Genomic DNA, 17,570 nt, shown 5'->3' with positions numbered 1-17,570 from the left:
TAACCCATAAAAGGAATTGTAGAAAGGCAAACATACATCACTTAAGATCAATCTGCCCTCATGCCGATATATTACACTATAGTCTTGCTTTAATTAGGAGTCAATTACATATTCAGAATTATCATTTGGGGATTTCTAATACTTCAGAGATAAATACTTACAGTGCTAAAACCTGCATATTGAAACCAGGGCGAAACAAGAAAGTAATAAAATACTACAGTGTGGAGTGCTGCTGTTCAGGGTTTCAGGCACTCCATTCTATTCCCCCTTCCGCCTGGCTTTCCATTTCATACACACACCAAACAGACAGTATTCTGGGGGTACTGAGTACACTTCTGCAAAACATTGGGCTCCCTCAAGCCTGCTGCTATCTACCCCTTGTGCATGGATGGTGCTGTTTTGGCTACATAAGCAACGGCACTCAATGGCATTCACAGCCTGACCATTGGTAACAGTAGGATGTATGTTCTACCCCATACCTTTTTCTAAGCAAGGATTTTTCACAGGGGTGTCTGTGTGACAGTTAAGCAGGTAATCATGCACAAATGTTCTCCAGTGGCACAGTCTTAGGAGACTGTACGGATGAATGGGTGGTATGGCTTTTACTCGATCAATGAAGAGAGCTCATATTATTAAGTTGCTGTTTTTATTTGTTATACACCCTTCACCCTAAGATTGGGTGACAACAATTTAAAATATAACATTAAAAACAGTTTAAAACAAATTACAATAACAAAAATAGGGTGGGTCTGAAAAATATATATCTCAAGTGTCAAAGGCCAGGGTAAAGAGGTATGCTTTCAGCACTTGCCTAAAACTGTACAGTGAAGTTGCCAGACACACATCTGTGGGGAGGGAATTCCATAACTTAGGAACTACCACAGAGAATACCCTCTCCCAGGCCATAGGGTTGCCAGGTCAAAAGCATCCCAAACCCTGAGATTTTGGAGGCGGACCCTACTGATGACACAGGGGCAGGCCTGAGTGATGTCATTAAGCATGATACATTAAGCATCAATCACAGTTGTTTGGCGCATACAATTCAAACAAAAACATTACTCTGATTGGAAATTAAGATAGAAATCTTAGCTAAAAGATAGAGCCTGGGTAGGGAACATTTAATCTAGCCTACTTGCTTCTGGCAAAAAGGGTTTAAGTGCCCTCAGGCCAGCCCAGTAACCAGAAAGCTATTGTAAGAAGAAAGGAGCCTAGTGTTGTGGAGATGTTAGATAGGAACACTCAGGAGTAAAGATGGATGCCCCTGAAGGGCTGCAATTCTAAACACACTTACTAAGAGATCAAGCCCCATAGAACTCAATAGGACTTACTTCTCAATAGATATGATTTGGATTGTGTTGTTGGTAAAGCTTGACCAGGGATCCTCTGCAAAGATATCCTTATCCAAGTAGGGTTGGCAACCCCCTGCCTGGAATGCCCTGCCCCTACATTTTAACCTGGCTGTTCCAAATTTCTTTACAGATTTGACCCTTCACTTCAGAAAGAGGTCTGAGAAATGAGTAAGAAGATTCTCTACTTGTTTCTGTCTCCCCTGTGGACTGCTATAAACTCACTTTGACAGCCAACCCAATTCCAGTGAGTAATAACTGACAGACAAAAAACACATGTGGTTTGGTCTACCTTCATAGACAGCAGCTTGGGAACAACAACAATTGCAGCCATGCTGCCCAGTACAGTAGGGCCCCACTCATACGGCAGGTTACGTTCCGGACCCCAGCTGTAAAGCGAAAACTGCTGTAAAGCTGAACTCATTGAACAGAATGGCGCATGATGCCCAAAAACTGCCGTAAATGCAGAACAAGCGCCATATGAGTGGGGCTTTAGTCTAATTGTGTCTAATTGAGAATGCTGTATTAACGAATCGCTGAAAGCAAAGTGCCATAAAGCGGGGCCCTACTGTGTGTGAATTCTCTTTTACCACTATTGGGCAAGAAACAAACAACAAGATGCATCATAAGTGGGTTTAAGAGTGTTGAGCAGAGTGCATGGAAACACTGTTGTTGCTTCTATGGATGAAAGCGAGTGAGGACAAAGGTAAATGAAATCAAACAGAAAAACAAAAACAAAGGACAGTGATGATTTCCTAAACACAATACCATACCATCCACAAGATTCCTATAAGACAGAAAACTCAGCATCCCACAACCAGTCAGGATTCCTAACCAAAAACTAAAACAATCCTGGCAGCCAGTCAGCCAAGGTCACAGAAATCCCCATGACCCAGAGGCTGCAGTTAGTGTTGACTGCTGTGGCACGATTGCTGACATGAGTGAGATCCTGTCAGCACATAACACCTCTGCTCTAAACTCTCCACTAGTTGCTGATTTGCTACCAAGCCAAGTTCAAGATGTGCTTTCCATGTTACGATGTCACATAGTACTTGTTCTGCTCTTGTAAGAAATCAGTCCTTTAGTGTGACAGCACCTACGCTTTGGAACTCCCTGCCTATTGACACTAGCAGGTGCCTTCATTGTACTCTTTTTGGCACCTGCTAAAAACATTTTTGTTTAGGCAAGCCTACCCAGGCATGTAGAAGCTATTATGTTTTTATTTATTGTTAATTCATTGCTGGTTTTATTATTTTGAATATTTTTAGATATATGTCATTAACTGTTTTTGCTAATAATTTTGTTTTAATTCTTTCTGTAAACTGCTTTGAGATTTTTTTACAATGCAGTGGTATATAAATGTTGTAATTATAATACATAAATAATTTTTAGCGTCACTGTGACCCATTTTTAGGAACAAAGGAATCTGCCTTATACTACACAGGCCATTTGATGCCATCTAGCTGAGTACTGATGACATGGCCTAGCATTGGCTCTCCAGGATTCCAGGCAATAGTCTTTTCCAGAAATTGAATTTTGGACCTTTGCATGCAAAGCATATGCCCTACCACTGAGCTACAACACTTCCCGTTTTAAAAAAATATTTTAGAATTGTTCTTTTCAATTCACTAATGAATACATATCATACCTAGGGCAGATCCACACTATTCATTTAAAGCACATTCAACACATATTTGAAGCACATGAATAACACCACAGAATCATGGGAACTGTAGTTTGTTAAGGGTGGTGGGAACTATAACTGTGAGGGGGAAACTACACTTCCCAGGATTCTTTAGGGGAAGTCATGTGCTTTAAATGCAAGTTGGATGTGCTTTAAATGTATTGTATGGATCTGCTTAATAAACTTTGTTTGCATGTAAATCGTTGTAATTAATTTTTTAAAATGGAAATGACCTATAAAGTTTACTGGGTGACCATGGGCTACTCACCATCTCTCAGCCTAATCTGCCCCTCAGGATGAAAACAACAGAGGGGAACCATGACCACCCCAAGGAAGAAGGGCATACTGAAATTATAGAGGAAGCATTACTGTACAATCATAGTGTGAAATCAGATACTTATTGGGACATAGGATGAAGAAATATTTATATAAGCATGACTATAAAATATGTTTATCATTTACCCAACCTGTAAAGATATTTGTAGTGCAATCCTACATTTGTTTACTCAGAAGCAAGTCCTCATGTATTCAGTGGAGCTTACTCAAACAGGGAAGCATGCAGAGAATTGCAACCTCAAGTGATAAGGAACTTCATTCACCCAACCCAAAATTCAGAATCATGTCACTTTAAGCTGTTTTGCAACTGTTTATTCTTGTTTTTATGGTTACTGGATTTTAAAGGGATTTATTTCTTATTGTGAGCTGCCTTGGTTTCCAGTCTGCAACCCTACCTCACAGGGTTGTTGGAAAGACTCCATATATACACACACACTGGAGATGTAAAAATACATATACCACATATTACAGTTTATTGTCAAAACCATTGGTCATTGCAGAACATTGCACACAAAAAATCAGTATTAGTTTCCTACATAATAAAAGCAATGATACCTATGTAAGCCCTGCCTAATTGCTTTAAAAATAGGATTGGAGGGGGAGAGACAGATTTACAACACAAACACAATTCTTTGATATGTTCACTCAAAAGTCCCATCAATTTACCGCACAGTCTTAACCATGTCTACTCAAAAGTAAGTTCTATTGAATTCAATGGGATTTACTCTGGGTTTGTGGGATTAGCACTGCAGCTTTACTCCCAGAAAAACAAGTACTGGATTAAAGTTTCATACTGGTAAGTTTTTCAAAACAGTGCCCTCTTCAACAGCCCAGGAAAATTTAAACTTGTTTGACTCCTGCACACAAGAGAGAAAAAGACTGAAAGCTATATGCTTACTCAGTTGATGAGATTTTCAGAAAAGCAGGAAAAAACAAGTTTTCTGACTTACAAAGGGCTATGATTACTGCCTTGTCAATCACAACCCTGACTTCACTTGTTGGCTACAAACCTGAAATGGCAGGATTAGAGCAGCCAGCTACAAGCTCATTTAACTGAAGTTGTGGGGGGGGGCAGCTGACGTTTTGGTGTATATCTTGGGAACCAGACCACCTAGAAACTTAATTTTTCTTAAAATGAAAGCTGAGAGTCCAGAGATTAAGGGGACTCACCCGGAGACCCAGAGAGCACTCCAAAAATCCAGAGTCTCTGGGCAAAACTGGACACCTGGCAATCCTACCAGGCCACCACTGCCTGAGTTTCTGGGGGCAGTGGAACTACCAAGAGGGCCCTCTCTGCTGATCTTAACACCTGAGAGGGTCTGTAGGGAAGAAGGCCATCTTTCAGATATTTGGAACTTCAGTCATTTACAGCTTTAAACACTAATGTGAACACCTTGACTTGGGCCCAGAAATGAACTGGCAATCAATGCAGCTATTTTAAAACAGGAATTACATGGGATTTAAATGGAACCCCAGCCAGTAATCTATCCACAGCATTTTGGATCAACTGAAGTTTCCAAGTCATCTTCAAGGATAGGCCCATGTACAGAGCATTGCAATAATCTAGTCTGGAAGTTACCAGAACAGGGAGTACTGTGTTTGGGTCATTTCTGTCCAGAAGTGACCATAGCTGATGAACCAGCTTTAGCTGGAAAAAAGGCACTCCAAGCCATCAAGGTCACCTGAGCCTTCAGTGAATCCAGGAGTACCCCCAACCTCATCCAGAAAAGACCATCCCTCTGCCTCCTAGACTTGAGAACTCAGGACACATAACACCTCTATCTATGTAAAGTGCACGGGTGCTGTCTCCTAAAAAAACGCTGCCGTTGCATATCCTCTTTGATTACAATGTTGCTTGTGAAGTTGTGGAGCTCTTGTTCCTCTGCTTCCAATACATACTTGAGATAAAAAATTCTGAATGACCTTAACAGCTATAATGATAATGCTGTCTGCAAGGGTATTGTTTTCACCAGATTATGGAGTACACTTGTGGAAACAAAGGAAAATCAGCTATGGGAACACCTGCTCTTTTGACAATTTATTTTTGGCGTGACTGCTCCAATATTGGTGTGACTGCTCCAATATTCTGCTGTGGTTTTGTGGATGTGTGTGGACCTAAATTTAGAATCTTAAACTCACTGCCAAGGGGTTAAACATATTGGGTAGGTTTTCAAAAATGATTGAGAACTAGCAGTTCTCTTTTCAATGTGGACTAATTCACCTTTCAGAGGAGACACAAAATCAAATGCCCTGAATGTTTAGAGTGATTAAAGATCCCTAACTTAAGGATGCTATTAACCTTTGCACCTTAATCAAATTACAAATTCATTATGCTCTGCCAACCTAAATATTTCTGGCCGTTTAATTAGATTTGCTACTACTAATCACATACAGCCTTTGTGGGCTAATGCTGCACACAGTCATAATACCTCCCAGTTGTATAGATCTCATTTTTCCCAACAGTTCTACTTGCATGATCATCTGCAATCTTGGACTTGCACACACTTGCTGTTGAAGCCAGTATACCTGAAGCTTAAGCCAACACAATTTCATTGCCTTAAAATGTGTGGCCACCCTGCGTTCCTTTGGGAGGAAGGGTGGGATATAAATTCAAATGTTGATGATGATGATGTGCACAGAGGCAGCAGTAATTCATAACTTTATGAGTCCCAGCAATGGCATGAGGACTCAACTTGTGCAGAAACCTCCAGGCTGGTTCCAGGATCGACAGGTAAGTAGGCTTACCTGGGAGCAGTGGTGGATCCCACAGTGCCCCTAATGTAGCATCACTTCTCAGCATTATGGAACATTTTTAAATGAGACTCCCAAACCTATTCATTCCCCATGGGGGGGCATGGGCAGATGTCAGCACTGGTAGGCCCTTCTGGGGTGCTGGGCTCTGACAGCTGCTCTTCATCCAAAAAGCCATTGGCCTATAACAGGGATTATAACCTATAGCCCTCCAGGTGTTGCTGGACTAGAACTCCCATCATCCCTGCCCATTGGCCATGCTGGCTGGGGCTGATGGGAGTTGGAGTCCAACAACATCTGGAGAGCCACAGGTTCCCCCACCCTTGCCCTGTGAGATCTCATAATTATAGAGGGAATACCTTCCATTACGTTAAAGTCAGACAATTGTCCATTATTGTGCTTACATCATCTGTTAAAGTCACTGGACTGAAAGAAGCCCTAGAGAGAATGATCTGTGCATATCAAATCTAGTTGCCAACAGTATGGCACACTCTTATCAACAGGCTAGCATGACCAGGAAACCACCACGATGTAGAGGATGGATGGTGCAGATAAAAGTGGACTTTCCCCCCCTAAGGCTAAGGTCTTTGGAAGTGCCATTGTTCAGCTCCCAAGCCAGTGTTGTCCTCAAGTGCATCACTTTCCTTTACCCACATAAATGAATGGCTGCAGTTCATTCCTATCTGCATCTGGGGTGCTGTTGTCCTTCACCCCTTGATGCTTGGTCGCTCAGTCCACTCTCATTGGCAAGGATTCCATGGAGGGGGTGGGTATACAAGCACTGCACCCTCCAGGGATCTTTACAACACTTCTACCTCTCATAAATGAGGTTACTTTTGCTACTATTGTGCAGATATTGCAGTGCAGAGAACTGGGGGAAAAAGACCTCTCTAAAATAAATAACTTTTTCTTTATGAGAAACTGTTTGGTTGAATGAGCAAAAGGTTTTGACAGATGCACACAAAAGGAATTAAATTCCCTGAAGTCTGATATGTTTAGCTAGGAAACCCAGAAAAACAACAACAACTCACACTCACAACCATCCCTAAGGGTCCATAAATTTATATTTTAAGACATCAACCTCAAATGTTATGTTTTTGATGGCTCATGAAAAGCTGACCGATGAGACTGGCGGCATTTTGAATACATGAGGTCTCAGCATAATTTAATTGTCTTGGTCTTAATTACATTCCATTGGGATTTTGTTTAATCTAATTACTATGCAACTTGAGGAAAGCCTCATTATGAGCATTGATCTGAGACCTCTAATATGTTTAATAACATCAGCACTCCAAAAATAGCTACAGGAGGGGAAGTCTTATTAAAAGTCATTTGTCTGCATTCTTGTGATGTCTTTCGGTCAGGTTAACATCAAATTGCTGGCTTACCTTGTCATCTAATTTCCTTGCGCTGAAGGAAAGCTCAACGTAGTCGTCATTACCAGATAATTCTTCAGCAATCACCTAAGTGAAAAGTCACAGATATGTTTAAATGACGGGGGAAATTAAATCTGGAACAGTGCCATTTACTAATGTGCCTATATATAGCAAGACTAGTTAGGCTCCAGAAAAGTGACAACTCCATTGCCAGAAACGGAACACAAATGCCAATATAATTTAAAGCAGGGATATCCAATTTCTGGATTCTTGGGCGCCACTGTTCATCAGACAATGGGTGGGTGGTGAGAAATCTATTTTGTCTATTGTGATAGAAACTGACTTCCTCAGAGAATCTGGCATCACCTAGCAATAATCATCCGGAAATCATCCAGGAATACTATTAGCTGTCCCCCATGTTACAGAGGCTAGACTGGCCTCAGCTAGAAGTCAGGCATTTAGTGTCTTCAGCCCCAGGCTGTGGAACACTCTTTCAGCAGAGATTTGGCAGGCATCCTTCAGGTGTCACTGAAGACATTTTTGTTCTGACAGGCCTATGCAGCTGTTTAAAATGTGTCTAGCGTAGCCAGTAGAAATGGAAGGATCTGTCCGTTTTGGTTCTCTCCGTTTCTCATTTTTCCAATCTGAAATTCAGTTCTCCACGTTTCTGCAGCAATTTGCAATTTTTTAAAAAAATCCTCATGAAAATTCTTTAGCATTTTAGTGCAAATTTCTCCTAATAAACACATTTTTTGTATGCTGTTTTGACTTTTACATATTTTGCAAGCAATTTCTCCTAACATAATGCATTTTATCTTATTTTCACTCATATATTCATTTATATACACACTTTCCCCTAACATACTCATTTTTGTAAACATTCTTTGGTTGTGGAACTGCATCACAAAATTCAGATACATGCGAATTCTGAAGGACGGCTATGTTTCGCTTCTCATATTGTTTCAGAAAGTGCAAATTTGATTGATTTGGCTTTACGTGTGAACTGACTCAAATTTCTCCTCCATCCCTACTCTGAAAATACTGCTGAGAATCCCAAGTGGGCAGAGTGCTGTTGCACTCAGGTCCTGCTTGGGGCCTTCCCATACACACCTGTTTGGCCACCGTGAGAAAAGGATACTGTGCTAGATGGGCCTTGGGCAGCCTGATTCAGCAGAGCTCTGCTTATGTTGTTATGTTGATTCAAACTTGAAATGGCCACCAAGACTCAGATAAAATGGATTTGAAAGTCAGATTCAGTCCATCAGTTCCCTATTGGCCAATAGGACAGAGCTGGGAAACCCATGGCATGGGGGCTAAGTCTGGACAGTCAAGTCATTGCCTATAGCCCACCAGCTGCACCTGAGAACCTTTTGATGTGCATCCTCCTCCTATCAGATCTCGGAAACAGACTGGATTAAAACGAAACCTCATAAAAACGCTGCTGGTGCTGCACTGGGAGAAAAGCCTTTTGAATTATTTTTCCTCGAGTCTCAGGCACGCTGAAATTGGGAGGATTTTTTTTTCAAATGCCTTTGCTCCCAAACCAGCATTGCCCACCTCTAGTGGGAAGGGAATGCTACACTCAGAGTAGAGCGTTTTGCTTCAAACAGCTCCCTGAGATTGGACACACACAGAGACATACACAGTTTTATGTTATTTATTTATTTATTATTTGATTTATATCCTACCCTTCCTCCTAGCAGGAGCCCCAAAAAAGGCTCAGTTCAGTTCAAAAGGCTCTGTTCCCACCTGGGTGATTAGGATACAGTTTGCCCTTTTCCGCTGCTCACTGGATCAATCAACTGGTAAGTGGTGGGAAAGAGTGATTTGTATCCTGATCTCTACACTTATCTAAGGCCCAGGATCAGGATGCAGATTGCTCACTCCCCCTTACTCACCAAATCAACCATCTGGTTGGGAGGGGAGATCTTAATTGCCATTGCAGGGCTGGGATGGGCCTTCTGCCCATTCTAATACCAGGAATGAGGCTCCCACACCCACAGCACATATGTATATATGTGCTGTATCAGAGCCTGGAAAAGTTACTTTCTTGAACTACAACTCCCATCAGCCCAATCCAGTGGCCATGTTGGCTGGTGCTGATGGGAGTTGTAGTTCAAAAAAGTAACTTTTCCAAGCTCTGCTGTATATGTACACTGAATGCATCTTCTTGCCTGTCTCTACTTCCCTCTGCTGAGTTTGCTCTGAATATATGCATGTGATGTAGTAATCTGTAATCTGGCTACTGCATTTTGGACCAGTTGAAGATTCCGAGACATCTTCAAGGGCAGCCCCATGCAGAGCGCACTGCAATAATCCAGTCTGGAAGTTATGAGAGCATGGAGCATTGTAGCCAAGTCTTCTTTGTTCAAAAGGGGGCAAAGCTGCCAAATCAGCCGGAGATGGAAAAAGGCATTCCTAGCCACTGAGGCCACCTGAACCTACAGTGACAGTATTGATCAAGGAGTACCACCAGGCAGTGGACCTGCTCGTTCAAGGAAAAAGGAGCCCATCCAGAACAGGCTGTCTTCCCACTTGTCATGGCCCCGTCAGAGGACTCCTCAGATGAGGACAACTCGGGAGTAACAGCAGCAGACCCAGGAGCAGCAGGAGACATGGAGGAGCCTCCTGAGAATCCAGCTCCTTCTGCCCCTCAGCTGCAGAGCACCCCAGGGACAGCAGAGGCCCTGCAGCCAGACACAGACAGTGAACAGGATACTCCCCCCTCACCTGCAGAACGTAGACAGCAGAAGGTCAGGCAGAAGAGAGACAGGCCTGTCTCCTTAAGGCCCAAACGCTGAGGGCTCACACCTGCTGTCCATCCTGCTCTTTATAAGGCACACCTTGGCTGCAGCTTGTTGCTGACTGCAACGTCAGGCGTGGCTTTGTGTAGACCTAGTTTCCCTGCAGCAGCTCTTTGACTGACCTCCTTGGCAATTGATCCCGGACCTCCACTGACCTCGCTTCTAGACTTCTGACTCGGCAAGTACGCTTCGGATAGGCCTGGCAGATTTACAACCCGACTGCTGGCTAAGGACTTTCCTTCCCTGCCAAAGACCCAGGAATTTCCAGCCCCCCCTGACACTGCTGATGCAGTGTAGAGCTGACACCACTTTCTGAACATGATAACTGGACACATAATACCTCTGTCTTTTCAGGATTCAGCCTCAACTTATTGGCCCAGATCTGGTCCATCACTGCCTCCAAGCACTGGTTCAACACCTCAACTGCCTCTCCTGATTCAGATGGAATAGAGAGTTAGAGCTGGGTGTCATCTGCATATTGATGGCACCTTACTCCAAATCTCCTGATGACACCCCGTGGCCTCATATAGATGTTACATAGCATGGGGGACAAGAAGGAACCCCGTGGAACACCACAAGATAATTCCCATGGTGCTGAACAGTAGCCTCCCATAACTACTTTTTGGAAGCCACTCTGGAGGTATGAGCAGAACCAATGAAACACATTGCCTCCAATCCCCAGCTCCTCAAGACATTCCAGAAGGATACCATGGTCAACAGTATCAAAAATCGCTGAGAGATCAAGGAGATCGAGCAGGGTTGCATTCCCCCTATCTCTCTCCTGAGAAATATCATCAACCAGGGCGACCAAGGCAGTATCAGTGCCACAGCCAGGCCTGAAGCCAGACTGGAACAGATCCAAATAATCAGTTTCCTCCAGTCATGCTTGAAGCTGGTTTGCCACCACCTTCTCCTTGCCCCAAAAGGGGATATTTATCACTGGGCGATAGCTGTTAACACCTCTGGGTCCAGGGAGGTCTTCTTAAGGAGGGGACACACCACTGCCTCCTTCACGGCATGCAAGCCTGAGTTTCCCTGCCCTGCATATACCAAATGCAGAGAGACAGAGGTGGGACCATAACTACATGCCTTGCCCTCAACACAGGTGCACCCACAGGCCACACGCCTGATGTTGGCACATTCTGCTGAATGCCTCCGGCAGCATGTTCATAGAAGCCCTTTTCAAGCATTTAGCTGAATGTGTACACTCTGGAGGTGTGGCCAGCAGCCACAGCCCTCTCTCTTGCATCCAGGCAGGGCCAGCTCCAGGCATGCAGGGGCCCTTGCCGTTGGGTGCAGTCATCCGGAGTTTTGGAGTGCGTTGTCATCAGTACGCTGATGACACGCAGCTCTACTTCTCCTTTTCATCTTCTTCAGGTGAGGCGGTCGATGTGCTGAACCGTTGTCTGGACGCGACAATGGACTGGATGAGAACTAACAAACTGAGACTCAATCCGGATAAGACTGAGATGCTGCTGGTGGATGGTTTCTCTGGTCAGATGGTGGATACATACCCTGTCCTGGACGGGGTTACACTCCCCCTAAAGGATCAGGTTCGTAGTTTGGGAGTCGTTTTAGACTCTTCCCTATCACTCGAGGCCCATGTAGCCTCGGTGGCACGGAATGCGTTTTACCAACTTCGGTTGGTAGCCCAGCTACGTCCCTATCTGAGTAAGGAGGACCTTACATCAGTGGTTCATGCTCTGGTAACCTCATGTTTGGACTACTGCAACGCGCTCTACATAGGGCTACCTCTGAAGACGGTTCGGAAGCTACAGCTAGTGCAAAATACGGCGGCCAGACTGCTAACAAGAACTAAGCGGTCTGAGCATATAACACTTGTTCTGGCTCGCCTGCACTGGCTTCCAATATGCTACCGGGCCAGATTCAAAGTGTTGCTATTAACCTATAAAGCCTTATACGGCGCGGGACCACGATACCTGCAGGAACGCCTCTCCCGTTATGAACCGGCTCGTACACTACGGTCTACTACGAAGGCCCTCCTCCGGGTCCCGACCCATAGGGAGGCCCGGAGGGCAGTAACAAGATCTAGGGCCTTCTCAGTGGTGGCCCCCGAATTGTGGAATAGTCTCCCCGAGGAGGTACGCCTGGCGCCGACACTATTATCTTTTCGGCGCCAGGTTAAAACCTTTCTCTTCTCTGAGGCATTTTAATCTAAGTTATTTATGTAAATGTTGTAATTGGTATTTTAGATGATGTACTTTTATATTTGTTATATTGATCTTGTAATTTTATTATTGTATATGTTTCTATGTTTGCCGCCCAGAGAGCTGTTTGCTAGTCGGGCGGAATATAAGCTGAATAAAATAAAAATAAAAAAAAATCAGCTTGCCCTGGCCCCCTGGTGTGTGTGTGTGTGCACGCATGCGTACGCGTGCCCCCCCACGGCCCCCCTACATGTCTAATCTTTACCATTGCCCTTAATGAAGATAGCGGACGCGGTTTCCCTAAGGGGAATGAAGCCTCCGCTGCCATCTTTGTTGATGGCACATCTGTGCCATCAACTAAGATGGCGGCAGTGGCTTCAGTACCTTAGGGAAGCTGCGGCCACCATCTTCATTAAGGGCAATGCTAAAAAGTCAGCTGACAGGTAAGTGGGGGACGTGGGGGGGCGCGGATTGCGGAAGGGGAGCAGAGGGCCCCTCAGGGGCTCCTGTAGCTCTGGGGCCCTCGGGCCAGTGCCCAACCTGGCCGCCCTTTAGAGCTGGCCCTGCATCCAGGGATAGTCACACTCCTGATGAACACAAATATGACATGATGCTTGAATATAGTTATTTACAACTTGGCTTTTTATACTCAGAATTTAAAATTCTACCATCTTCAGGCTGGAAAAGGTTCTCCACTGGTGCCCTACAGTGTCATGTATTTCTATTCTTTTAGTTTTTAAAAACAAAGTTGTTGAACATTCGACTGTCTTCCAGACTCACTGGCCAGATGATGCATGCTAATCCCATTTGCAAGATGGGTTTCAGGTCAATGGGATGAAAATCCTGACATAAAAATTTGAAATCCCATCACAGTTTTCTGGAGTTTTTAACCTTGTGCTTTATGACCACATGATTATATTATAATAGTGATTAGATAATTCCTAAGTAATGGGAAACAAAAGAAAACAACTTAGTGTTGGATCCTGACTAGGGTGGCAATCCTAACGATGTCTACTCCAAAGTAAGCCCCATTGAATTCAATGGGGTTGACTCCCAGACAAGTAGAGCTAGCGTTGCAGGCTAAGTTGTTTACACTTTATTTCCATTGAAATCACTGGGAATTAAGTTCTGACCAATTTATTCCATTGATTTCACAGAGACCCAAGTGCAATTAAGTCTGGATGCAACCAATTGGTCTCTTGGGTGAAAACTTTGTTAGTAATTTGACCTAAGAGTCCATAACTCAATAGTGGTTTGGAGGTTTCAAAATATGAAATTAACATTGAGAAATGAAAACAACAGTGTCTTATGGAACCTTTAAGACTAACAAATTTAATGATGGCTTTTAAGCTTGTAGATGACTAGAATCTACTTCATAAGATGCAAGTCCATAAACGCTTATGCCATAATAATATTTGTTAGTTTTCAAGGAGCCACAAAAACAAAATTGTGTTGTTTTTGCTGCAACAGACTAACATGGCTACCGCTCTGGAAACTGATAAATGAAGATTACACTAAAAAGCGATGTCATAGAATTCTGACAGAAAGGGAAACAGGAACAGAAATTGCTGCTCACTTCATTCTATGTCTGGAATAGAAATCAATCCAACAAATACAATCAATATTCACTGTTGTTGTTTTCAGGCAGCAAATGATACTTAATTGTTTACTTCCCCTACCCATTTGCATGAATTTCCTTTGAGGTGAAATTAATGGCCTTTGCATTTTTGTCAGAAGCTGAACTGCAGTGGAATGGAAACAGTGCTGCATGTTTCAAACACAGGCTGGAACAGAAATCAATGCCTTCTTACATCCCTAGTGATGACACCCAAGATATACATTTTTAAATAAATAAAGCTTATGCTTGCTTACTTATTTTTAGGGCATGGGAACTTAAAAAAAAATAAACTATGAACTAACAACTATGAACTAATGGTGGTAACTTGACAGAAGACCATCTGCTTGCTGAAGTGGTTGGCTAGGAACCAGAACAGGGGAACTTGAAACTAATTATAACTGATGGTCTGCTGCCAGGCTGCCACCAAAGAGATCAAGTCAATGACAACCATAAGTAAAAGTAGACACCTTTACTGCCTGACTTGTGACTTCCCATTGTAACAGACATCCTTAAACTATGGGAATGGCAGACAGATGCACAATCCTTATTTTCTCATGGAAGCTGTGGTTTTAGCTGTAAACACAATTGAAACAAAATATAAAAGAACAATATGCTCTTGAATGCTTATTTAATATTCATTGGTTGCATTCATGGGTCCCTTCACTGGTGGAAGACTCTGTAATCCAATGAAGGCAGAATGGGAAAGGAAGGCAAATTGTGCATATTCACCCCCTTTCCCTGCAGCCCCATCACCCTTCTACAATCTGCTCCAGAGAGATGGGGAACCCTTTGGAAAAGCACGGGAGGTTGCACAGCAGGAAGGGCGAACTGGTAAAAATAGCCTCCGTTCCTATACCACTAATGAAAACCATCTCTGCATCAAAGAGCTTTCCATCAGCTAAGTGACGTCATTGCATACAACCTTATGTTTAACAACAACAACAACAATAAATGTGAAATGTTTCTTATGTATTGTCACTGTCAGTAGGGATGAACAGTATGGTTTATTTTTGGTCTGTAACAGTGTCGCATGTGTTCATTCATAAGTCTGTTCTGTCCTGTTTTTGTGATTTAAATCTGTGATTTAAAAACACACAAAATTTGTATTTAAATTTGTATTTAAATAATAAATCATGCTCAGAGTAGATCCACTGAAATTAATGAATCTAAGTTAGTCATTAACTTCAGTGGGTCTACTCTGAACAGAACTAACAAGGAATACCACCCAATATCTCAATCTATATATTTTGAAACACATTCTTTCCAAAAAATATGTTTTTCTCAAAAAAGAATCTTGGTATGTTTTTGAAGCTGAAACATAAAATTTTAAGAATGGCAAAATCAGAAGGATAACTATATTCTAATCTGCACATTAGCTCAGGAGGTGTGTGCAGACCAGGTCAGTTGGTATCAGATTTCACAGAAATCAAATTCCTCAAGCATCTCCAACTCTCAGTATTTGGAAAACAATGGGTACAAGCCAGCAGTTGTGAAACACTTGTAATTAGGCATGGGTGGACAAAGAACATGATTTATCCTGAGGCAAAAGAGAAGGATCAGTATTCAGATGGGCATACCGTTATGGAAGATTTTCCTGCCGTGTTGCCATGCTTCAATAAAGATTTTGAGAGTTTCCGCTGTGAAACAATCTGCATAAAATGATAAGAGAGAACATTGGAAAACATTTCTAGGCTTGCTATGTGATTTTCTTCTAAGAAATGTATGCATATACCTTACACAATAATGAACTAAAAACAGTGATAAAGTAATTCCACATCACAGCAGATTACAATCTATTCAGCTATGAGGCATTAGTGAGTGATCTCAAAATAGCTATTCCATGAAAAATTAGAAGAGTTAAAGTAATTAAGGTTGCAAACATAGACACACTTATTAGGGACTAAGCCCTGTTGAATACAATGGGACTTACTTCTGAGGGGAAAACGCATGCATATGCGGTTGTGTTGAACCTCACCAAGTCGGTGACAATCTTTTTTTTCAGTGGTTCCCCCCCCCCCATTGGTGGAATGCTCTCCCCAGTGAAACACGACTGGAATCTTCATTATTAGTTTTTAGGCATCAGGCTAAACCATTTTTTTAATTGACCCATGCATTTGGTGCTTAAGCTTAACCTCTACTCTGTTGCTCATATTTTTGTGGGGTGGGGTAGGACTCATCCTTCTTATTGTATTGTTGGATGAGCATTTTAGGAATGTTATATTGTATGTTTTTAATTTGGTTTTATCTGTATTCTCTCTTGATGTTAAGTTGCTTTGAGGCATTTTTTTAAAAATGAAGAAACTAGCAAATGTCAATCATCATCATAATCTCAAATGTTCCTACAATTCCTTGGCGGCACATGCTTAACTTCCCAGGTGGAATGGATGTTGTTTCTAGAAGCTGTAGTACATGAAGGTGAGCGACTGCTTATTTAGAGTGGAAAGTCCGCAGATCCTTTTTATTTTTTAAAAAAGTGAGGGCTCCTGGTGATAGGGCAAAAAAGTTGACAAAACTGCTATTTAGCCACCACCTTCATCTGTTTCGTGGTCTGGGCAGCACTGGGGATAATTCTCCTGATTGCTGATGGATGCCATTTTTTCCTCATAGGGCCCCAGAATGAGGGCAAGAAGATTGCCCTTACTCTGATTTGTCAGCACATGGGATCTTCATGAAGCCAATTCAGAGTGAGGGCAATGTTTCAGAATATTTATTTATTTATTTATTTATTTATTTATTATTTAATTTGTATCCCGTCCTTCCTCCCAGCAGGAGCCCAGGGCGGCAAACAAAGCACTAAAAACACTTTAAAACATCATAAAAACAGATCTTAAAATACATACAAAACAGCATTAAAAACATTTAAAAAAAACAACTTTAAAAAAGGGTTAAAAACATTATTAAAAAACATATTAAACAATTCTGACACAGATGCAGACTGGGATAGGTCTCAACTTAAAAGGCTTGTTGAAAGAAGGAAGTCTTCAAAAGGCGCCGAAAAGATAGCAAAGATGGCACCTGCCTAATATTCAAAGGGAGGGAATTCCACAGGGTAGGTGCTGCCACACTAAAGGTCAGTTTCCCATATTGTGCAGAACGAACCTCCTGATAAGATGGTATCTGCAGGAGGCCCTCACCTGCAGAGCACAGTGATCAACTGGGTATATAAGGGGTAAGACGGTCTTTCAGGTATCCTGGTCCCGAGCTGTATAGGGCTTTGTACACCAAACTAGAACCTTGAACTTGGCCCGGTAGCAAACAGTAGAGCACAAAAAACCTCTTACATCTGGGATTAGGAAGAAGGGCTTGCAGTTGACCAGCATGACGTGGCCCAAATACCTCTTGCTTTGGAAAAAGATCAGTAGAAGATCATATTTTTCAGTCATGCTTCTACACCTGCCTTAAGCAACAACCTTCTCTCCCAAGTATCAAATCAAGCAGGTATTGCTGCTTTCTGGATCCAATGTTTGCCTGTGACATGGCTGAAAAA

The 17,570-nt window shown here is 42.6% G+C and overlaps 1 protein-coding gene across 3 annotated transcripts in view; it reads right to left on the bottom strand.

Moving 5' to 3' along the window:
• CPNE4 (copine 4) overlaps nt 1-17,570 on the bottom strand; it is a 294,798-nt gene that overhangs the window by 109,673 nt on the left and 167,555 nt on the right. For all 3 annotated transcript variants that reach the window (XM_061586421.1, XM_061586423.1, XM_061586422.1), the window contains exons 4-5: nt 15,661-15,732; nt 7,506-7,580 (exon numbers count right to left, since the gene is read on the bottom strand). In XM_061586421.1, coding sequence (XP_061442405.1) covers nt 7,506-7,580; nt 15,661-15,732 — 147 coding nt within the window. The remainder of the gene's footprint in view (nt 1-7,505; nt 7,581-15,660; nt 15,733-17,570) is intronic.

Source organism: Rhineura floridana, chromosome 10 (assembly GCF_030035675.1).
Source record: "Rhineura floridana isolate rRhiFlo1 chromosome 10, rRhiFlo1.hap2, whole genome shotgun sequence".
NCBI classification, from domain to species: domain Eukaryota; kingdom Metazoa; phylum Chordata; class Lepidosauria; order Squamata; family Rhineuridae; genus Rhineura; species Rhineura floridana.
The sequence above is the reverse complement of the archived record's forward strand: the minus strand, read 5'-3'. Positions and strand labels throughout refer to the sequence as shown.